Source organism: Acomys russatus, chromosome 5 (genome assembly GCF_903995435.1).
Source record: "Acomys russatus chromosome 5, mAcoRus1.1, whole genome shotgun sequence".
Classification (NCBI taxonomy): domain Eukaryota; kingdom Metazoa; phylum Chordata; class Mammalia; order Rodentia; family Muridae; genus Acomys; species Acomys russatus.
The window spans coordinates 22,394,931-22,415,694 of record NC_067141.1 but is presented as its reverse complement, the minus strand read 5'-3'; the positions used below and the strand labels follow the sequence as shown (position 1 = coordinate 22,415,694).

The 20,764-nt window shown below is 55.3% G+C and overlaps 1 protein-coding gene and 1 non-coding gene across 2 annotated transcripts; both read left to right on the top strand.

Moving 5' to 3' along the window:
- The first annotated feature begins 2,552 nt into the window (after window positions 1-2,552).
- Window positions 2,553-19,742, top strand: Dusp8 (dual specificity phosphatase 8). Its single transcript, XM_051145690.1, has 7 exons — window positions 2,553-2,685; window positions 7,513-7,835; window positions 9,321-9,459; window positions 14,677-14,843; window positions 15,499-15,658; window positions 15,877-16,000; window positions 16,248-19,742. The coding sequence occupies exons 2-7, from the start codon at window positions 7,605-7,607 to the stop codon at window positions 17,323-17,325; spliced, it is 1,899 nt and encodes a 632-aa protein (XP_051001647.1). The 5' UTR covers window positions 2,553-2,685; window positions 7,513-7,604; the 3' UTR covers window positions 17,326-19,742.
- Window positions 19,743-20,473: 731 nt separating this feature from the next.
- LOC127190178 (U6 spliceosomal RNA) lies at window positions 20,474-20,579 on the top strand. The gene has a single exon (XR_007830693.1). It is a non-coding gene; the product is annotated as a U6 spliceosomal RNA (small nuclear RNA).
- Window positions 20,580-20,764: the final 185 nt, after the last annotated feature.

Genomic DNA, 20,764 nt, shown 5'->3' with positions numbered 1-20,764 from the left:
CTCCGGTGGCACAGAGGCTGCTGACTGGATCCAGCACAAAAGAGAACGGCACCCTGAGACTACTTTGCCAGCTCCAGACCCTTCTCATCCCAACACAGTTTGTGAATATATACTCCAATGGCTAGCAGTCCAGAAGGTTGCCTCACTCCTGGAGATGTGAGAAAACAAGATGAACGGGGCGGGCAGAACCCAGTTCCCCCACTGAGAAGGTACAGGCAGGTCTGCAGAGCAGGTAGTGCTGGAAAGGGGCATAACTATACCATTTATATGGCAGAGCCTAGCAAGCCCACCCACGAATTGTATGTGCATACCCATAGGGTGTCCCAACACAAAGCTGCAAGCATACTTGAAATACTTTGAGGTTTTTGCAGCTTGATTATATGGTATACAATATTGTGTCCCTGTCTCAAAAGCTTGGGGACAGGCTGCTAACTACTCCACCCACCTGGGGTTTCCAGGGGCTCATCAACTGTGCCCTGCTGCTCTACCCTGGCAAGAATCTGCCCAGCAAAACCGAGATCTAATGAGATCTTCCAGAGTACCACCCTGCCACACTCCTCCTCACCTGAATACCCTCTTAGAGGTCCCCATTGGGCTCTGCTTGGGCCTGGTAGGGTAAAGAGTGAGCTAGTGCTCCCTCCCTCCCTCCCTCCCCCCCCCCCCTCACACACACACACACACACACACACACACACACACACACACACACACACACACACCCCAGGACCTGACAGCTTCTTTGTCAGGCCCCCAAGCTCTTTCAGGCCTGCTGCTGCCTCCTCGGGGATCCTATGCGTCCCACTCACCACCCAGACCTATCCAGGCCTCAGCCTGAGTTACCCCCCACTTCTCAAACCCCATCCTTTCCATTTCTTGGGCTCAGAGTGGGCAGGAAGCCAGAACATGAGCAATCTCCACCCCAACACTGACCTGAATAAGCACCCAGTACAGCAGGCCACCTTCAGTCTCAAGGGCTACCTCCAGCAGGAGGCCTCCATTCAGGGCCCAGCCTGAGGTAGGGAGAGAAAGCCCTAAACCCAGTGCCAACCCCAAACATCCCTGGGGCTCCCCGTGCTTCCTTCCTGGCAGCACTCCTAGGTTGTTTGTTTGTTCTGTGCTATTTCTGAGCCAGGAACACCTCTTTCCTTCCAACCTGTCTTAATCCCAGGCTAGACTCCCAGACTCCCCTGGGCTACATCTGGAGGTTAAGCCATTTCTAAACACCTATGATGAAGCAAGCCAAGCAGTTCAGGGGACACACACACGTGTCAGGGGTACTTTCTTGAAATGTCTGAGGTAGTGTGGCATCACGGTGGGTGCTTGCAATCTTGGCACACAGAAGGCTGAGACCAGCTTGGGATACAATAAAGAGTTTTAAGACAACCTGGGTTGTATAATATATACCTGAGAGGGTGGAAACTAAGGGCGAAGTGATTCCTGTTTGCAGGCGGACCACTTTGGCACAAGATTCCCCTTCCTCTCAGATCTGCCTGACCCCTGTGCATTTCTGCCCTAGTTGTAATTACCCATGTTTTGTTCTGAGTGCTCACGTGATTGTGTTCGCACAGTGGGATGGGGCCGACAGTCCCCAGCGGGCAGGGGAGATGCCAGGGTGGGAGCAGAGAACTGCTTCTAGGCGGCTTTTCATTGGAAGCGTCAAGGGCTGGGTGTCATAAGCAGTGGGCACCGCCGCCCTGGGAAGCACACCGGTGGGTCTGGTGCCCCGCCCCCCGAGTGCCTGGGATAAGTGACCTGAGGGAAACCATATCGCCTTGGAGCTTCTCCCGCAAAGTGGAGAGCAGCCCTCCAGGGGACGTGGAGAGGACAAACGGGGACACCACAGGTAAGACGCTTTGCGGAACCCTGTGCCTGGGCTGCTCCAGGGCAGGGGGAGAGGCACTCTCGGAGGACGTCCCCGCGCGAACAAAGGGTAGGGGAAAGAGAGAAACCGGCGACAGCTCCAGTCCAGGCCGACCAGGAGAGGAGGACCCTGGCATACTGGGACAGTAGGCGCCGGTGAGAGTGCCACTAGGCTGAGGGTTCTTGGGGCCACCAGGAGTCCAGTACTGGGAAGACTTCCTGGAGGCGGGGAGTCGCGGCGTGTGTGGCCCCTTTAAGAACCGATGCCCGAGGATCGCGGGGCGCGGGGGACGGAGGGCGGTGGCACAGAGACCCACGGCCGCCGCCAGGGCTCCGCACCCAGCGCCCGCTCCGCTGACGTCACCTGCCCCCGAGCGGCTCACTCTGATTGGCTGCAGGTGACGTCAGGGGCTTTTTCGCTCGGCATGACCTCATCCCCCACCGGCAGCCCCGCCCTCCGCCCCGGGCCTGTCACTCGCGGCTCCTGCGGTGGCCGACCGGGCTCCGCGGACCCCCGCCCCACCCGGACGCCGGTCGCCCGACGCTGAGCCGGGCCGGAGCCGCCGGCCGCGCCCGCCGAGCTGCGGGCTGGGATGCGCGCCGTGAGCGCGCGTGCCCGACCGCAGTGCGCGCGCTCTGTCCCGAGCGAGCGCTCCCCGCGGTGGCGGAGACGACGACGGCGGCGGCGGCGACGCGCCCCGCGCGCCTCTCCGGCCCTTGCCCCGGCTGTGCGGGCCCCCGACGGGCCCATGGGTGGCGGAACAGAGCGAGCGCCCTGAGCGCAATACCGGCGTCGCGGGCATCCCCACGACAAGCGAGAGCCAGGTGAGCCAGGCGCGGGCACCGGTGCGGTGCAGAGCCCGGTGTGGGCCCGGGGCGTGCGCCCTGGAGGAGGCTTTTTGGAGCTCTGAGGAATAGGTGGCTCTGCCCCGTGACCAGCGCGCGCTGCAGATCCGCACCCGCAGTGAGCCGTCTTTCTCCACACATTCCTTCTTATCTGGAGGGGCGTACATAAGAGACCTAGGGATTCGCGGGGGAGGGTTGAGATCTAGCACAGATCTGTGAGAGTCCCTGCAAGGCGCCCCCGCCGGCGGTCAGAATTGGAGAAGGTCGTCCGCTGCTGCAGCCGGTGGCGAGATGTGAGACCTCCGACGCCAGAGGGTCGGCTCTGGCCTGCGGTAGGCTCCATTTCTCGGTGGGGAAGCCCCAGGACCCCCGGCTCTCACATGGCTGTCCCGTCACCAGGCTTCACTAGCCTCTGCAGATAAAGAACATCCTTACCCGACGCAGAGGCAGCAAGCTCGATGCTGGGGGAGGGGCCGGCACGGCAGCCTCCTGCAGCCTGTTTCCCTGGTCTATCTGCCCACCTTTGGAGGCAGCAGCCAGTCAGCCGCTGGTACCCTTGGGCCAAACCTTGCAGGTGGAGGAGCAAGGACAGGCTCAGCTTCTAGCAGGTCAGACCTCTTGGGATAAATTTGCCTTTGACTCCTTGTTTACAGGATGCGCTGCTGCGGCTGCAGCAGAGAGATGGGGGCCTTGGTGGTGCAGTGATGGGGGTGGGGGACCAGTGTGGCATCTGCAATGTTCTGTTGTACAGCTTGGGGTGGGGTGGGGGTACAGCTTCTTTCATTGTCTGAGTGAATTCAGAATGGAAATCCGGTGACCTGTAGACTCACCCTCACACTTACTTGCCCCCAGGGTAGGTGAGTGGGTGAGTATAGCCTACAATGCCAGGGTCTACTCAGGGAGGTCAGAGTCCCCAGTTCATCCACTCCTTGGATAGCAAGCACCTGCTACAGATGAACGGATCATGTGACCAGGAGCTGTAGGTTCATCTTTATGTGAGACTGCAGCAGTCAGCTTAGGGACCTCAGGAGAGTTGCTGGGCAGGTTCTCTTCTTTCCCTCCTGCCCTGTGCCCTTGGAGAGACTTGAGGCTGCCTCTGGGGACTTAGCACTGAACACAGATTCGAAAAGATGCATCGAGTTAGTGTGTCTAGGACTCCTGCCAGCATCTCTCTTCTTGGGCTGATACTGAGGTCCCAGCCCGGAAGTTTCAATTGGACAGGATTTCGGGTGGGGGTACATTTGTGGGTTTGGGGTGACTCAGATCTGCAGCTCGCAGAGGAAGAAGGGACAGAGGCTGAACCCACAGCAGAAGAGATAGTTATGCTGTGGTCCTAAGAACTGTGTGAGCCAAAGAACCTCTGACTGGACCTCTCAAAGCCACTGCTCCCTCAGGCCCCCACTGTCTCTTCTTGGCCTGGCCATTTGCCTGAGACAGTGTTTCTGTTCCCTCTCCTAGGGGCGAGGATGCATGGGGAGCCTGGCCTGAGAAGCCACCAGCTCAACTGCCTTGCAGGGACATTTGAGCCCCTCCTTCTAGGAGTCTTCAGAAGTGCCCTGTGTGACAGTGAGCTGGCATCTCAGCATCTTCGACCCCTAATTGCTGGCTCTTTCCTGAGAGCCTGCCTGGCTGTGAGCAGGGATGCTCAGGTGTCAGACCATTGTGAGAAGGGACCCAGTCTTACGGTGCTAATGGTCCTGGCTGCCATCTCTAGAAGCAGAGAGTTTCTTGTCACCAGGCACTGAGCAAGTAGATTGGGGAGGATGCCACCCAGGACTTGGGCTTTTGTTGGCCACAAAAGGACACAGAGACCAGAAAATGCTGTGTGGGAGCCCCAGTATGAAAGGTGATGGGCTGGCACTTGGTATGTGGGCACCAGGGGCTTTGGTATGCACTCCATATATATGTGTGCAGACGGACACACGGGCACGTGTGTAATTGCACTCAAGGACAAGATAGATTGTTAATAAGGCATGCATCTGCCAGTGTGCAAAGGGTATATTTCTGTGCCCAGGGAACAGTGCCACATGGCTGAGCTGTGGGCCTCACCTCTAGCAATGGGGGCTGTCTGAGACCTCCCTGAGGGGTGTGGCCATTGGCTGGGCGTGGCCTGGGAGAGGCTTCCTCTTGACTTTGGACTTAGGAACGCTTGCCTCCTGGCTCAGAATCCTTTGATGAAGACCTATACCCTCTGCATATAGGACCTGACCACCCTCCAAATGTATTCAAGGCTCTGGAGGAGTAGGCCGATAGCTGCTCTCCCTGGGAAGGACTGGGCAAGGAGTGCTTGAGAGCAATGCATTGCTCAGATTTTGCATGACCTATCTGTGCCCTGTTGACCTTCTCAGAACTGACCCTGCATCTCTATTTCTAGCCCCAGTGAATTCAGCCAATCTCTAGGCCTGATGTCCAACACTGAGGAAGGCAGGGGGTGAGGTGACAAAGAGGGGCTGCCAGGGGGCTCATCCAAACCTTTGCAGCGCAGTATACGGATGGCCTGAGGAGTGAGGAGGCGGTGAGCTGCAGTGTGGGGCTGGGCCCTGGGAATTAGGGCCAAGTAGGGCAGGGTTAGAGTAACGGGCTTCATTTCTGTCTTTGAGTAATAGGCTCAAGCTACTGGGCACCTGCCATAGAGGAACGGGGAACATAGAGGAGGGAGACCTGCCTGATCTGCAGAGCAGCCTGCTTGGTGGCTGCTGCAGTAGGAGCAGCCGTTGCCTGGCACCTCTGCTGTTGCCATGGCAACAACGGAGGTGCTAACTTGCTAATGAGTCCCCCTCCGCTGCAAATAACAATACTGTACCGGTTAATAGGGCCCAGCTCCAGTTTTCAGGGTTCCCTTGGAGGCAATGGAAGGGACAGGTAACAGGCCTAAACAAAGCTGCCCCCCTTCCCACCTCCCACAAACCTGCTCTCCCTTGCTTTCTGAGGCTCAGGCCTCCCTTCCCTGCCACCCTCAGCCGCGGCCTCCTGTGATGAGGATCTTCAGATGGGGCACCCATAGCAAATTTCCCTCAGGGTAGATCAAGGAGAGGGCAGGGCTGCACCTTCTAATTCACTAGACGGGTAGTTCTCTGATTCTCTTGATGCAGTTAACCCACCCCACTCACCTGGGAGGAGGTGGAAACTTGTGGGTGGCAGGGCCAAGGAACTCAGCAAAGCCCCCCCCCCCCCAGTTCCCCGCACATAAGCCCTTTCAGAGCCCTGGGCTTTCAGCCTCACCGCCAAGCTCTCTTTAGTAAGAGGACCTGCTCTGTCCTCTGGCCTAACCACTAGCTCGTGATTATTCCCTCGTGCAAGATTCTAGCTAGAACTCGGGGGAATGTGCCCAAACATCTAAGATAAGCATTGAGTCAGGATGCTTTCAGCAGACAGAGGACCCCTTGCCCCTTGCACCATAGTCTTGTTTGCTGTTGAGTTTCCTCAGTGTAACTGGCCCAGGCCTGGCTCCCCAGTGAAGGAGAGGCCTGACACGCATGCACGCACACACGCACAGGTGTCAAGAATTAGCACCCCAAAGCCCACACTGACTGTGCACTGGCAAGGTCCTAGAAGTCGCGGCCTTGCACGAGCACGGTAGTCCCGTATAAGCTGTCCACATGGCTGCAGTGGAGGAAAGGGAATGTGCCAGGTGCGGGGGGGGGGGGGGGCGGCGCAAGTGAGTATTTAGAGAGCTAAGGTCCTTCATACCTCACTACATTTGTACCTGGTGCATGTTGTACCTGCCCTACTATTTCACCTCAAGCCTCAATCCCACCCCCTCCCCCCACCCCACTCCCTGCTTTTTTTTTTTGGTTTTGTTTTTCAAGATAGGGTTTCTCTATGTAGCCCTGGCTGTCCTGGACTCGCTTTGTAGACCAGGCTGGCCTCGAACTCACACCAATCCGCCTGCCTCTGCCTCCCAAGTGCTGGGATTACAGGCTTGCGCCACTGCCCCTGGCTTCAGTTTCCCTCTTTTAAGGCAAACTCATTGTTCTGACCCTGCGTGTGTCCTGGGGGCTGCAGGGGAGATAGCACCTGACAGATGAGGGTAATCAAGCCTGCAGGACAGGGTTTCTAAGTCCCCTGGTGCCAGCTATCACCAGTCCCTCCACATATTCTTCAACCCAACAGCTTCTAGGGCCATGCAGAAGGTCCAGCAGCCCCAAGCATCCTAGGCACCCCAACCTTCATCCTAGAGATGACAACCTCCATCCCTTTGTGCAATGGGTGAAGTGCACTGACCTCAGCCTGAAGCATGCAACGGCAACAGTAAAACAGGAGCTCCCTAGTACCTGGCCCTCAGCTTCTAGGAGTCCATGAATGGGGGGAGGGGCTATGGGGATGAAAGGGGAGCCTGCTCTTCTATCTACCAGCATCCAGATTATGAGCTTAGAGAACCTTTCCTGGAGGTGGATTCTGGGAATTGGCCATACAGCACTGTGTCAAGAAAGGGAGGGAGGTCTGAGAGCCCCTACCTGGGAAAAGAACAGAGACAAGCCTTGTAATCTAGAGACCTGAGAAGAGGAAAATGCAGAGATCAGCAGGACAGAGGTTCTGGAAGGCACAAGTATAGCTGTACCCCAGAGTGCACAATAAGGACCCTCCTTTTGGGTCCTCATTTGTCCTCTGCCTTACATTAGAACCTAGGCAGAGCAGGGAATGGTCAGGGTCTCTTCTATGTGCTCACCCCACTGGTAACACAGTGGTTCATCCATCGGGGGGGGGGGGGCAAAGGGCATGCCAGGTGCCAAATGCAGGGCCTGTCTGGGAGGCAGCTGTAGCTACCCAGACCCACCACCTACTGACCATTCACCTTTCCCTCAGGTCTGGCGCCATGCACTAGGGTACCCAGAACGCTGCAAGGCCACCCCCTCCTCACTTCAGGGGTCACTCTCCCCACTGCCTACCACCCCACCATGGCTGGGGATCGGCTCCCGAGGAAGGTGATGGATGCCAAGAAACTGGCTAGCCTGCTGCGTGGTGGGCCTGGGGGCCCTTTGGTCATCGACAGTCGGTCCTTTGTGGAGTACAACAGCTGCCACGTGCTGAGCTCTGTGAATATCTGCTGTTCCAAGCTGGTGAAGCGGCGCCTTCAGCAGGGAAAAGTGACCATTGCCGAGCTTATCCAGCCTGCTACACGAAGCCAGGTACCTGTGTCCCCACCCTTGCATACATCTCTGGAGCGTGTATGTTGCCTCTGAAAGAGACAATGGGGCTCCTAGGCCTGGTGCACTAGAGACCTCTGATCAAGCACTTCCCCTCCTCTGTCCCTTAATTCCAAACTGGGTTCCTTAGGGTCACTGCTGGGAGTGCCATAGGGGCCAGTCCTCTCTAGTGAGGCCTTCCTCTAGAAGTGATGGAGAGCCCTTTTGTGTCCCCAGATGCAAGGCAGATTCTGAGGGAGGACTGCTGGGTGGATAAGGGGAGTGGGATTGCACAGAGCGTGGAGCAGGGTAGATGCAGCAGGATGGTGCCTTCTGGGGACAAGGACAGCTGGTGAGATCAGGAGGGGTGACTGTGGGGATTATACTAGGCAGACCATTTCACTAGCCTCCCCATTCTTCCACCCACCTCCTGGAGTCTTCAGTGAGCCGGAATGTTCTCTGTGGCCCCCAGGGAGGACTATCCTTCCAGGGAGGAATGGGCAGATTTCTCCCCAGGACTACCCAGTGTAATAGCTGGGGAGGGGCCAGCCTACCCAGGAGCATGTGTAGCCTGGAATAGGGTACCAACTACCAATTTCTCTCACCTCTTTTGGGTTAGAAGGGCATACCAACAGACTTTAGGCATAGACCAACAGGGGCTTTAGGAGGGTTTCATTTTCTGAACTGCCTGACTCCAACTATGATGTGAGAAAACCCAGGTAGGATGCCGCCTGTCGGGAGTCCCCCACTCTGAGGCCAGAACCGGCTCCCTGTGGTGCCAATGAAGGGAATCCAGTGATTAATCACCCCCAGCGAGGACTCCAGCCAGAGTGCAATCCTATTGGCTGCTGATGACATCATCCAGCCTGGGGTTGACAGCTCAGCTGGCTTAAAGACTGAGTGTGCTTGGGAGGTGGAGACATCAGCTGGCTGAGCAAAAGCCCCTCAACATCTGGCTCTAAGGCCACTACTACAGTGGGGAGAAGGGCAGGAGGATCCCCAGCTTCCAGCTTCTGCCTCCTGACCGGATGGTGTTTGGGGAGGGGATTCCAACTGCAGCCACAGTTTCTCCATCAGGAACTAGGGGAGAATAAATAAGAAAAGAGAGGTACTGGCCTTCCAGGAAGCCTAAGAGCCAGCCAAAGGCTGTGTATGTGTGTTCTCTGGGGTCCCATTACGCTCACCTATGCCTCCTTAACACTTCTGCTCTGATGCTTTTGCCCATGAAGCTGCCTAGAGGTCCAAGCCACCACACACACACACACACACACACACACACACACACACACACACACACACACACACACACACCCCGCACTCCCAGTCTCTGCTGGTGCAAAGCCTCTTAGTGGGGCCCGCCCAAGCGTGCACATACCTGTGCACTAGCAGATGAGGTGGGAGGAAAGGATGATGGCAGACCCCTGCCTCCTGTCCTCTGGCACCTTGCTCTTCCAAGCAGCCTAACTTTTGCCCTTAATGGCCCCCTAGGTGGATGCCACAGAACCACAGGATGTGGTGGTGTATGACCAGAGCACACGAGATGCCAGCGTGCTGGCAGCAGACAGCTTCCTGTCCATCCTGCTCAGCAAGCTGGACGGCTGCTTCGACAGCGTGGCCATCCTCACAGGTGAACTCCAGGGATGGGCCGGGGCTGTGGGATACCCTTCTCTTCCAAGCACTCCTCCCCGTGCACTTGGTTAGGGCTACGAGTGTCACAGAAGTACTGTCCCACAACTGCTGGGACAGTAGGGGGATCCCACCACCTCTGGACTTCTCAGAACCCACTTCTACCTGCAGTAGCAAAAGAGATAGACAAGCAGGAACTTTCTAAGCCAAGTTTTTGGTAAAGCGGGGACCAGAGACCCAGGTAACAATCTGTCTCTGTCTCTGTCTCTGTCTGTGTCTCATGGAGAGGAAGTGGAGGTTTTATCTCCTGAAACCTCAGACTATCCCAGAACTGGTCACACCACAGCAGGGGCCTTACTCAGAGAAGGTGGCAGCTGGTCACAGGCTATCTCACAACAGCCTACTCCATCCTGGCTGCTACCTGGCACCAGCAGAGTGTCTCTCTGGGCTACCTGTGCTCTAAAAGCAGCCTAGCCAGCTGGCCTCCAACCCCTACTCAGAGTCACACACACCCGCTGACTCATACCTCATACTCCCACTCTCAACCATGTGCTTAGGCACACTCATCCTTAGGCCCGAGGCTGAAAAGGGCTTTTGTAGAATCTACCTCCCCAGGAGGCAGCCTAGATTCCTGAATAGCTGCTAGAGTGGGTTTGTTGCAGGATGCCTGCTCTGGTTGGCTGGAGTCTGGGGCCTTTACTGATGTCCTCTGCCCATGCTGGTAGCCTCTGCATAGCACATAGCTGATGGAGTGTCCTCCACACCCACTACATATGAAGTGGACTACATAGTGGGTAGCCAGGCCAGTTCAACGGCATCAGAATTCCATGAGCACCATGGCATCAAGGCCAACGTGAGAGGAAGGCTGGGAGGACACAGACTGCTTTAATCAAACTGTTAGGTAGACACTAGATAGATGAACCCATCCTGAGGTGCTTTGGAGATTCAGTATCATGGGTGGGACAAGTGTCTCTGTACATTTAGATATGAGTTGTGTCCCAGTGCACTCTGGGCCAGTATGGTCCAAGCATATCTGTGTGTCTATGTGCCCTAAGCCTGTGGTATCAGCCACATGCATATGTGCATGCACCTTATCTCTGATATCTGTACAGATACTGAACCTGTCTGAGTAGGATTCATGATTTATCATGCATGTGTGAATTCTTGGGAGCAGAAGTCACATAGCTGTACCCTAGCTCCCTCCCTCGGGAGGGAGAGGAGTTTGGGCCTTTTTACAAGCCCACTAGGCCTACAGGGGACACACATGGACACACACACACACACACACACACACACACACACACACACACACACACACACACAGGGCCTCACTCACCACTCTAGTCATGAATGGAAGCATAAGCTCCTTCTGAAAATATGAAAGTTCCCAGAGCAGTACCCTTCCTGGCCCTAGCAGGACAACCCTAAAACTGGCAGAGAGAGCCTGTGTCTTGGGGACAAGAGGCAAGTACAATTGGAGGCTGGGGCAGCCCTGGGCTGGGACCCTCCTAGGGGCTTCATAAGGACCTGGTTGTCTTCCAGCCAGCTCCCTCCAGCTCCAGATGTCTGCCTTGTCAATTTTGAGTCCTTGTCTTCCTCCATCCAAATGCTGAACTAAGGAGTCCTCCTGACCAACACAGTGTGAAGCAGGCTCAAAGTGACACCATATTGGCCCAGACCCTGCTGAGCTAATCTACAGTCAGAAGCAGACTACTGATGAGAGGCTAAGGGTGATTTCACAACACACACACACACACACACACACATACAGCTCCTTGGCCTCGTGAACAAACTCAAGCTGCCAGGCCTTAAGTAGCACCCTTTGACAGGTGCTCACAGGAAACTCAGGGAGACGGGGATGGCCAGTTAAGGGAATCAGGAGAGGGTGCTGAGAACTGAAGCAGTGTCCCCACAGTGGTGTTATCTGGGGGGAGGGTAAGGAACTTAGGCCCTCCCCCCTTTTTTTCCCTTAAGTAAAGTTGGTGTCTATTAAGAAAGAGCTTTAAGCAAGCCAAATGTCAGTATGCCTTGGTTACTTTTCTGCTGCTGTGATCAAATGCCTAGTCAAATGCAGCTTCTGGGAGGAAGGGTTTGTCTGGCTCACAGGTAAGGGTTCAACCATCATGGCAGGGAAATTAAGATGGCAGGAGACTGAACAGGAACAATCAGGAACAGAGCAGAGAATGTGGCTGGGCAGCTGCTCAACAAGCTTTCTGCAGTTTGTACTGTCCAGGATCCCCTGCCCAGGGAATGGTTCGCTCCACAGTTAAGATGGGTCTTCCCATAGCAATGGACACAATCAAGGTAATTCTCTTGCCGGAGGGTCCTTTCCCAGGCGATTCTAGATTCTGTCAAGTTGACCACACTGACCCTCACAGTGTGCTTTGTTATAGAAAGGGAGAGGAAGAAAGGGCCTTTAGACGTCTGAACAGCAGGCAGACAGACCCTTAGCCAGGAGTCAGTTCAGCCTATGGTTGGACCATCACGGTGGAATGTGAGCCAGTGATGTCACAGCTATGGACAAACAGCCTCTGCAGCCCAACCAGGGGGCCTGGAGATGCTGACATGCCCCAGACCCTGGTGGGTAGGTGGTTGTAATGAGAACAGAGCTCAAGCCTGGCCATCAGTAGCCTGGTCTGTACCACGTCCATTGCACAAGCAAATGCATGTCTCTTAATATGTCTCCTATAAAGCATCATGATAAGGGCGCTGTCTCTGGCCTCCCAATCCCAGTGGAGGGGGCAATGTATGAGAATGTTCTATAGGAGAATGAGCTTCAAGGGGGGGCCAGATCATTTTCTTTGTTCTTCTACCCCCACACACACACTTTTCCCCCTTTTCTTTTCCTGGTTTTACAAGACAAGGTTTCTCTGTATAGCCTTGGCTGTCCTGGGCTTGCTTTGCAAACCAGGCTGGCCCCGAACTGGCAGCGATCTGCCTACCTTTGCCTCCCTGAATGCTGGGATTACAGGTGTATGCCACTGTACCCGGTTATGGCCAGATCATTTTCTAGGCCTCCAATAGACTTAGAACTAGCTGAGGCTCACTCAGCTTTAGTGTCTGCATTTTTACCTACCCACATAGCCGGGGATAACCCCTCAAATCCCTGAAACCTCAGGCCCTGGGGGGATGGAGTTCATAAGAAGGATCTGAAAGGGTGCTTAAGGGCTCAGCCTGGGAGCCTTCTAAGATGACAAGTTTGAGGTGGCTATGCTTGACAGAAACATTTGAAACTCCCTCCTGTGGGTAGGGCTGGACAGGGGTCTCTGGTAGAATGTATGTCCTCCTTTGGGCAGGCTGTAGAGGAAAGACTGAGACCCAGGCTCCAGAGAAAGTAACAAGAAGACAAAAAGGGGAGGGCTGGAGAAATGGCTCAGAGGTTAAGAGCACTGACTGTTCTTCCAAAGGTCCTGAGTTCAATTCCCAGAAACCACATGGTGGCTCACAACCATCTATAATGAGATCTGGTGGTCTCTCCAGGTGTGTGGGTATACATGCAGGCAGAACACTGTATATATAATAATAAAGAAATAAATATTTTCTTTTTTAAAAAGGAAGAAGAGCCGGGCGTGGTGGCGCACGCCTTTAATCCCAGCACTCGGGAGGCAGAGGCAGGCGGATCGCTGTGAGTTTGAGGCCAGCCTGGTCTACAAAGCGAGTCCAGGACAGCCAAGGCTACATAGAGAGACCCTGTCTCGAAAAACCAAAAATAAATAAATAAAAAGGAAGAAGACAAAAGGGGCTATAAGCTAGGGAAGGGGCTATACAGAAACATCACCCTCCTGGGGCCTGGGCTTGAGTGGTCACAGACCCCACAATGCCCAACTTAGCCTCCCTACTTGGAGTACCTACATGTAAGCTGAAACATTGCTGGTACCACCACCACAACCTGTCCTCCCTGTCTGGCCAACTGATCCTGAGGAAGGTCACTGAGGGAATAGGAGCAACCACAACAGATATGCTGGTTGAGGGTTATGTGTACTGGTGTGGGCTAGTGTGAAGGCAAAGGTGGCAGATTCTCTGTTCTCAGAGATTAGCCAGGTTCTTGGTTACCTGTCTCTCTTCAGACCAGGGGGAAAGCAGGGTGTGTGTGTGTGTGTGTGTGTGTGTGTGTGTGTGTGTGTGTGTGTGTGCGCGCGCGCGCGCACACCTTCTCCTCACTTCCACCCACAGGGCACCACAGTGGGTCTCATCCCAGGTATTCTGTGCTCTGGGTGGTATGACTGAGACCAGAAACTGAACCCACTTGCTTGTCAGAGCTTGCCACTGTGGAGTATGGGACGTGTTGTTCTGCTGAGCTCGCCTTACCTTGCTAAGAGATCCTGTCCAGTTTCTGGATGAGCCCCAGCCAGGCTAGATGTGGCTTCGTCTGTTCTCTCGTCTTTATAATTGTTTTCTTTGATCCTCTCAACAATGCTGTGTGGCAGGAATATAAGGAAACTGAGGCCAGCGGCATGCCTTGCCTATGGTCACTGAGTCAGTGATACCAGAGGAGCCAGGTTGGCTATCTCAGACTGATGGAAGGTTTCCTTCCCCAGCCCAGAGTCCACATCTTGGATGTATCTAGACAACGGCTGCAGGTGGGAAGCAGGCTGTGTGTCCCCTGTGTGCAGGCTCCCCTGCTTCTCTGACATCTGCCAGGTAGACTGGAGCCATGACTTAACCACAAATGCCCTGTGGGCTATGGCAATTCCAGTGGGTGATGTCATGCCTAAAGAGGCCCCACCTCAGAAGCCCTTTCCTCCCAGGCCTGGCACTGGAGCCCAGGCCTGTGGCTCCCAGCCAGCTGGAATCAGGGAAGGATTGCATCAGCACAGAGAAAGGCTAAGTGCCAGCCTGGCTTCTGGAGAAGGACTTAACCTTGCCATACCTGGGGAATAAGAGACCCCTGATGCAGTCTGAACCTCCCCCTGTCTGGCTCCCATGAGCTGTGCTGACAGGCCACCTTGACCCCACGTTTATGGGCATCAAAGCAGTGCCCCTGAGCCAGTCCCTAATTAGCCTGAGGAGGAATGTGGGCGTAGGTGCCTGCTCTAAATGGGCAGCAGCACACCCCCAGTGCTGCAGAGAAGAGCAAGTAGCCAGCCAGCAGGAGTCCAGGTGCTAGGCTAGGAGCGGGCTGGGCTTGGGGGGTCCGCAGGGTGTGGCCGACCGGAGGAACTCTCTCCTGCCCCAGCCGGCAAGCCTCCTGAAGAGCCTTCTGTGTCTCCTCCAACAGGGGGCTTTGCCACCTTCTCCTCCTGCTTTCCGGGCCTCTGTGAGGGCAAACCTGCCACCCTACCATCCATGAGCCTCTCTCAGCCCTGCCTGCCTGTGCCCAGTGTAGGCCTGACCCGTATCCTGCCTCACCTCTACCTGGGCTCTCAGAAAGATGTCTTGAACAAGGTGAGTGCACAGGGGGTCACTGGTGATGGGGGGAAAGAAGGGGAGGCTCTGGAATTAGGTCCTAAGGTGATCTGAGAGGAAGAGCAGACGGGAGCCCAGGAGGACCAGAGCCCCCCCCCTCCCCCCAACGCCCTGGACTACATACAGCATGGCCCAGGGAAGAACCCAGCGAGACTGGGTGGAAAAGCAGGCTCCCAGTCTCTTCTGTGGTGGGGCTGGAAGCCTGCATGCCAAACTGCTTCTGTCACTGGGCCCCTGGCCAGCTCTGAAAGAATCCCGTGTTTTAAAAATGGTGAGGAGGAAAAAGGATGAAGGCACCGCCCAGGCAACCATAAAATTCCTGGGAGCCCATGCAGGCTGTGGGTGTGGCTTGTAGAAGCCATCCTTCCTGTAGCCGTCCTGGGCTCCATGGTTGAGATGAGAAGGGGTTTCTGGACCCAGCCTTTTCCTATAGAGCAAGATCGTGGACAAAATCTGAAGCTCAGGAGGGCATCGCAAGACTTTAGAGTATTTCTAAACTGGAGAGAGAGACAGAGGCAGAGAGACATAGAGATGTAGAGAGACACAGAGGCAGAAGAGAGCTCTCTGCTCTTCTTCTAATGGGCTTTGCCTTTCTCTGCTACTCCATTCTGACCCCATCTTCCTATCCCTCCAGGATCTGATGACCCAAAATGGAATAAGCTATGTCCTCAATGCCAGCAACTCCTGCCCTAAACCGGACTTCATCTGTGAGAGCCGCTTCATGCGTATCCCCATCAATGACAACTACTGTGAAAAGCTGCTGCCCTGGCTGGACAAATCCATTGAGTTTATTGGTGAGGGGAAGGGAGGATTTGCCTATCTCTGGAGGGTGTGAGAGGCTGGCTAGAGGAAGACTGGACAGAGGCAGAGGGGAGGATTGCCCCAGGGGCCACCCAGCTCTGAAGAGTCACCAGCACTGTCTGCTATAGGGAGGATTGGGGCCAACCTTGGATAGGGAGGAACAGTGCATTGTCAGCCCTCACCTGATCCTCCACCATCCACCTGCCCCCAGATAAAGCTAAGTTGTCCAGCTGCCAAGTCATTGTTCACTGTCTGGCTGGCATCTCTCGCTCTGCCACCATCGCCATTGCGTACATCATGAAAACCATGGGCATGTCTTCTGACGACGCATACAGGTACTCTCCCCGCCCCCCTCCTGGGCCCTCGGGATCTTCAAGTCCACAGCTAATGGCTAACAGCAAGCATTGCCCTCCCTTCCTCTCCCCACCCACTTGGATTGTACAAATTACTGCCCTGGCAGGGAGGGAAAGCCTGAGCCCAACACAGAGCTTGGCTACTTTAAAGGTGGCAGCGGGTGCTGCACAGCAGGAAAGTCAGGGAGGGACAAGCCTGTTCTGACAGAAATGCCTCTTGCTTGCTTAGGTTTGTGAAGGACCGGCGTCCCTCCATCTCGCCCAACTTCAACTTCCTGGGCCAGTTGCTGGAGTATGAGAGGAGTCTGAAGCTACTTGCTGCCCTGCAGAGTGATGGACCTCACTTGGGGACCCCTGAGCCCCTCATGGGCCCGGCAGCAGGCGTCCCACTGCCCCGGCTGCCACCATCTACCTCAGAGAGCGCTGCCACTGGGAGCGAGGCAGCCGCCGCCGCTGCAGCCAAGGAGGGCAGCCCGAGTGCTGGAGGGGATGCTCTAATCCCCAGCATAGCTCCAGCTACCAGCGCACTACAGCAGGGCCTACGTGGCCTGCACCTCTCCTCTGACCGCCTCCAGGACACCAACCGCCTCAAGCGCTCCTTCTCCCTGGACATCAAGTCGGCCTATGCACCCAGCAGGAGGCCCGACTTTCCCGGCCCACCCGACCCCAGCGAAGCCCCGAAGCTCTGCAAGCTGGACAGCCCTTCAGGCGGCACGCTGGGCCTGCCCTCACCCAGCCCAGACAGCCCAGACTCCGCTCCAGAGGGACGCCCACGACCCCGCCGGCGACGTCCCCCGGCCAGTTCTCCCGCCCGTTCCCCCGCGCATGGCTTGGGCCTGAACTTTGGAGACACGGCCCGGCAGACTCCAAGGCACGGCCTCTCGGTCCTGTCGGCTCCTGGGCTGCCAGGCCCTGGCCAGCCAGCTGGCCCCGGAGGCTGGGCGCCGCCACTGGACTCCCCTGGCACACCGTCGCCCGACGGACCCTGGTGCTTCAGCCCCGAGGGCGCACAGGATCCCGGCGCCGTGTTCTCCGCCTTCGGCAGGGCGAGCACAGGCACAGCTGGACCCAGTGGCAGTAGCAGTAGCAGCAGTGACCTGCGGCGGCGGGAGGTGCGGGCGGAATCTCGGGATGTGCGGACCGGCTGGCCTGAGGAGCCTACTACGGATACACAGTTCAAGCGGCGCAGCTGCCAGATGGAGTTCGAAGAGGGCATGGTGGAGGGGCGGGCACGTGGCGAGGAGCTGGCGGCCCTGGGCAAGCAAGCCAGCTTCTCGGGCAGTGTGGAGGTCATTGAGGTATCGTGACCCCTCAGGAGTCCCTGCGCCCCTGCTTCAGCCCGGCCAGGTATAAATATATATTATATATAACACACAGAAAGGTAAATGGTTTTACTGCAATTTTTATCAAGAAGTAAATATTTCGATTTTTTTATTTATTTAAGCTAGTGATCTGGCAACTGTGCGGGGCGGCCCTAAAGCTCTGTTTTTACTGTCCGGTATTTAAACTGAAACAGGTTTCTAAGCAATATGAGGCCGCCTTCAATCCCAAACTGGGTTGACAGGCCCGGGCCCCTCCTTGCCCCTCCTCTCTGGAAACATTACTGACCTTGCAAAGAGCTGCCCAGCTTTCCTGCACTTTTTACATAAGAAAAAGGGGGAAAATGAACACAACAGCAACAACAAAAACCCAAACCCTTATTTGCCACAAACTGAGCCGCAGACCCCTTGCCCTTTCCTTGCCTTGCCTTGCCTTCCCTTCCCTCCTGGTCTCTCTTCTCCTGTCTCTTCTGTCTTGGGCTCTGCAGCAAAGCCATAGGTAAGGAGAGGGGGAGACCCTAGTGTCCCTGCAGAAGGCCCCACCAGCAGCGCCCCACACCTGAAGTTGCCAAGTCTTAGTGGCATAGGGATACCCTCTCTGCCCTTCACCCCAGGGCTGTTTCCTGGCAGGTGTTGGTGGGCACTGGGCCCAGTGGACCAGAGGTTTCAGGGACACTTGGACAAGGGGGTTCCTGAAAGCCAGGTGAGGTAGCCCCCAAGGCAGGGATGGAGGCTCACACTCCTGTGAGAGGTGAGGTCCAGCTCCTTAGAAGGGCCCAGGTGGCCATTCAGAGGAGGCTTCTCTCCCTCTCTCCTTTGCAGGTGCCCCTGCCCAGTGGGAAGCCCAGTGGACACTCCGGCATGATGGACTGTGGCAGTGTCCAGTGCCAGCAGGAGTTGCTAAGCTAGCTGGGGCTGGCAAGGGCTATCTCTGCTGGTCAGAGGGGAGCTCTGGGTCCAGTATGAATGGGGGTAGATCCAAGCTCTCATTCTGGGCTCTTCCTGCCCCAGGTAGAACTTGGAATTCAGGTGCACCTGCAGGTGGAGGGGCCTCTGAAGCAGGCCTCCTTGCAGATGAGTAAAGTACCTAGCAAGCCCTTAGGCTTCCAGGAAATGGGGATCCTCAGCAGAGAAAGACCCCACCTAAGGGCAGATGCTGGGGGAGTCCCCATGACTGCCTCCAGGAGCTTCTCAGGAGAGAGCCTCTCTGTATGCTCCCTTCCCAGGGTACTTTCCCACTGTCTTCAAGACAATGTGCTAACCTCCACCCAAGATGGCTTTGTTAATTTTTTATTTTTTATTTTTATTTTTTTGGCTCTGAGCCAGCCTAGGAGCAAAGATAGGAAAGTACTAGCCACTCTTGCTGAATATCCTCTTGGACCATCTGGGACCCAATGTTTTGAGGCAGAGTAGGGGTTCTTACCCTCAGATGTCCTCAAGTCTAGAAGTGGGCCTGTCCTTTGAGGAAGAAGCCAGGGACTTGTTAACAGGTGGCTGGGGCAGGACAGAGTCTTGGAAAGACCTAGGGTGGCACCTTTCTACCCCACCTCTCTTGCTGTGTCCTTCTGTCTGTTCTTCTTTTGACCCACTGCCCTATGTTCCTGTCACCTTCCTTCTTAAGCAAAAGTCCTGTCCCAGTTCTCCTGACCCCACCCATCCTGATCCCTGAGAAAATAAGCTATTGTTGTATTTGCAATCTATGGATTAGAGGTTTAAGTATTTATTATTATTGGTTAATTATTATTATTATTATTATTAATTATGTAAATTTGCCTCCTGTCTGTCATTGGATTTCTGAGGTGACCCTAGGTGTGGAGGGTGCACTGGCTTCCCCCTCCATGCCCCCACCCTACTGCTGTCCAGGAGACAGTGGTATGGGGCCACCAGTTGGACCCTAAAGCTCCCCCTTGGGTCTAGTCCTTCTCCTCTCTTGGTGGAGATATGCTATCTATCCTGGACACATGGGGCCCATTAGCCTCAGTCTGTCTCTGTTTTCACTCACTCATGACTCTGGTCTCCCCAAAGTGAGCAGACAAGATGGAGGAGAAGGTCTCTGCTCTCGCCTCCTATGTGTTGGAGGAGGTGGAGCACAGGCTTTCTCTCTGGTGGCTTTTTACCCACTGTCCAAGGTGTCGAGAGCATAGGTCCTCTCTTGCTCTCACACCCCTTCTACCTGGTCACTGCCGGCACTGGATTGGCCCAGAATGCACCTGGCCCCCTCCTGTTGTTTTCTGGAAAGTCCAGTACAGGAGAGGTGGCTGGTCCCTTGCCCAAGGCTTCCGGTCCCTGAGGACCAGGGTGCCAGCTTACCCCTTGGGACCTTGCCCCATGAGGCCGCACTTTCCTGTCCCTCCTTTTGTATTTGAAACAATGTGTTGTAATAAATCATGAGACGGATGTTTTCCCCAGGCCTCTGCTGCCTCTTTCTTAGCGCTGGTTGTGGGAGAGGTGGGGTACTCACTGGGGGGTGGGGGGTGGCAGTCTGGCGGTCCCTGAGACCAGGGCCTGGTAGATGGTGCCTGCAAAGCCCACACACTATGTGGGCAGTGGGAAGAATATGAGGATAGTAGACCCGGTATAGAGGAGGGGCACAGGACCTGCAATGAACTCCTAGGATATAAAATATCCATCTTTATTGTCTATCATCAAAATAGCTGCATAGAAAACCTTAAATGTCAGTTTGCAGGCTGGAAAGACGCTTTAGTCAGTACAGTGCCAGCTGGGCAAGTATGAGCACCTGAATTGGATGACCAGAACCTAGGTATGGTGCCAGACATTTGTAGTCCCCGTGCCGGGAGGCAGGCACAGAAGGATCTTGGTGCTCCATGGCCTGCCAGCCTAGCCTACTTGGTGCCCCAGGCCAACTTGTATGTGTCTCAAAACACAAATTGGATGGCTTCTGAGGAATGATACCTGAGGTTGACCTCTGGCCTCTACACACATGCACATGCATGCTGCACACACATGTGTACACACACAAGAGCTCGGTTCACTTGTCAATGTCCCTCACAACATAATCCTACTGTAACACAAGCTCATTCCTATAGACTTGTCTTTGCACAACCACTACTATCTTCCCAACAGACACAGGGCTGATGTGCATTCTTTTGTGTAGGACCAAAAGTATATATTGGAGGTACTGGCTTCTGCAACACACGTACTAAAACTGGAACAGCATGGAGAAGATTAGCATGGCCCTTGTGCGAGACTGACACATAATTCATCATGAATTCTATAATTTTGAGACCCCCCCCCCCGCCCCGTACATCTGCCAACTGATCCCTGGTACAAGCATCCCACTGTTTTGATCCCACAGAGGATGCTTTTGGCCATGACTATAGCCCTGCTCTGCCTCAGTCCTGTCCTCATCACTCCTGTGCTATGGAAGGATAAAGGGAGTAAGACCCAGACTTTGGGTCATAAGATT

Excerpts from the sequence above, each read along its gene's own strand:
- Dusp8 (XM_051145690.1), top strand. The coding sequence starts at position 7,605 with ATGGCTGGGGATCGGCTCCCGAGGAAGGTGATGGATGCCAAGAAACTG. Across the intron at positions 9,460-14,676 it reads CAGCGTGGCCATCCTCACAG|GGGGCTTTGCCACCTTCTCC; the intron begins GTGAACTCCAGG and ends CTCCTCCAACAG. Across the intron at positions 14,844-15,498 it reads AGAAAGATGTCTTGAACAAG|GATCTGATGACCCAAAATGG; the intron begins GTGAGTGCACAG and ends CTATCCCTCCAG.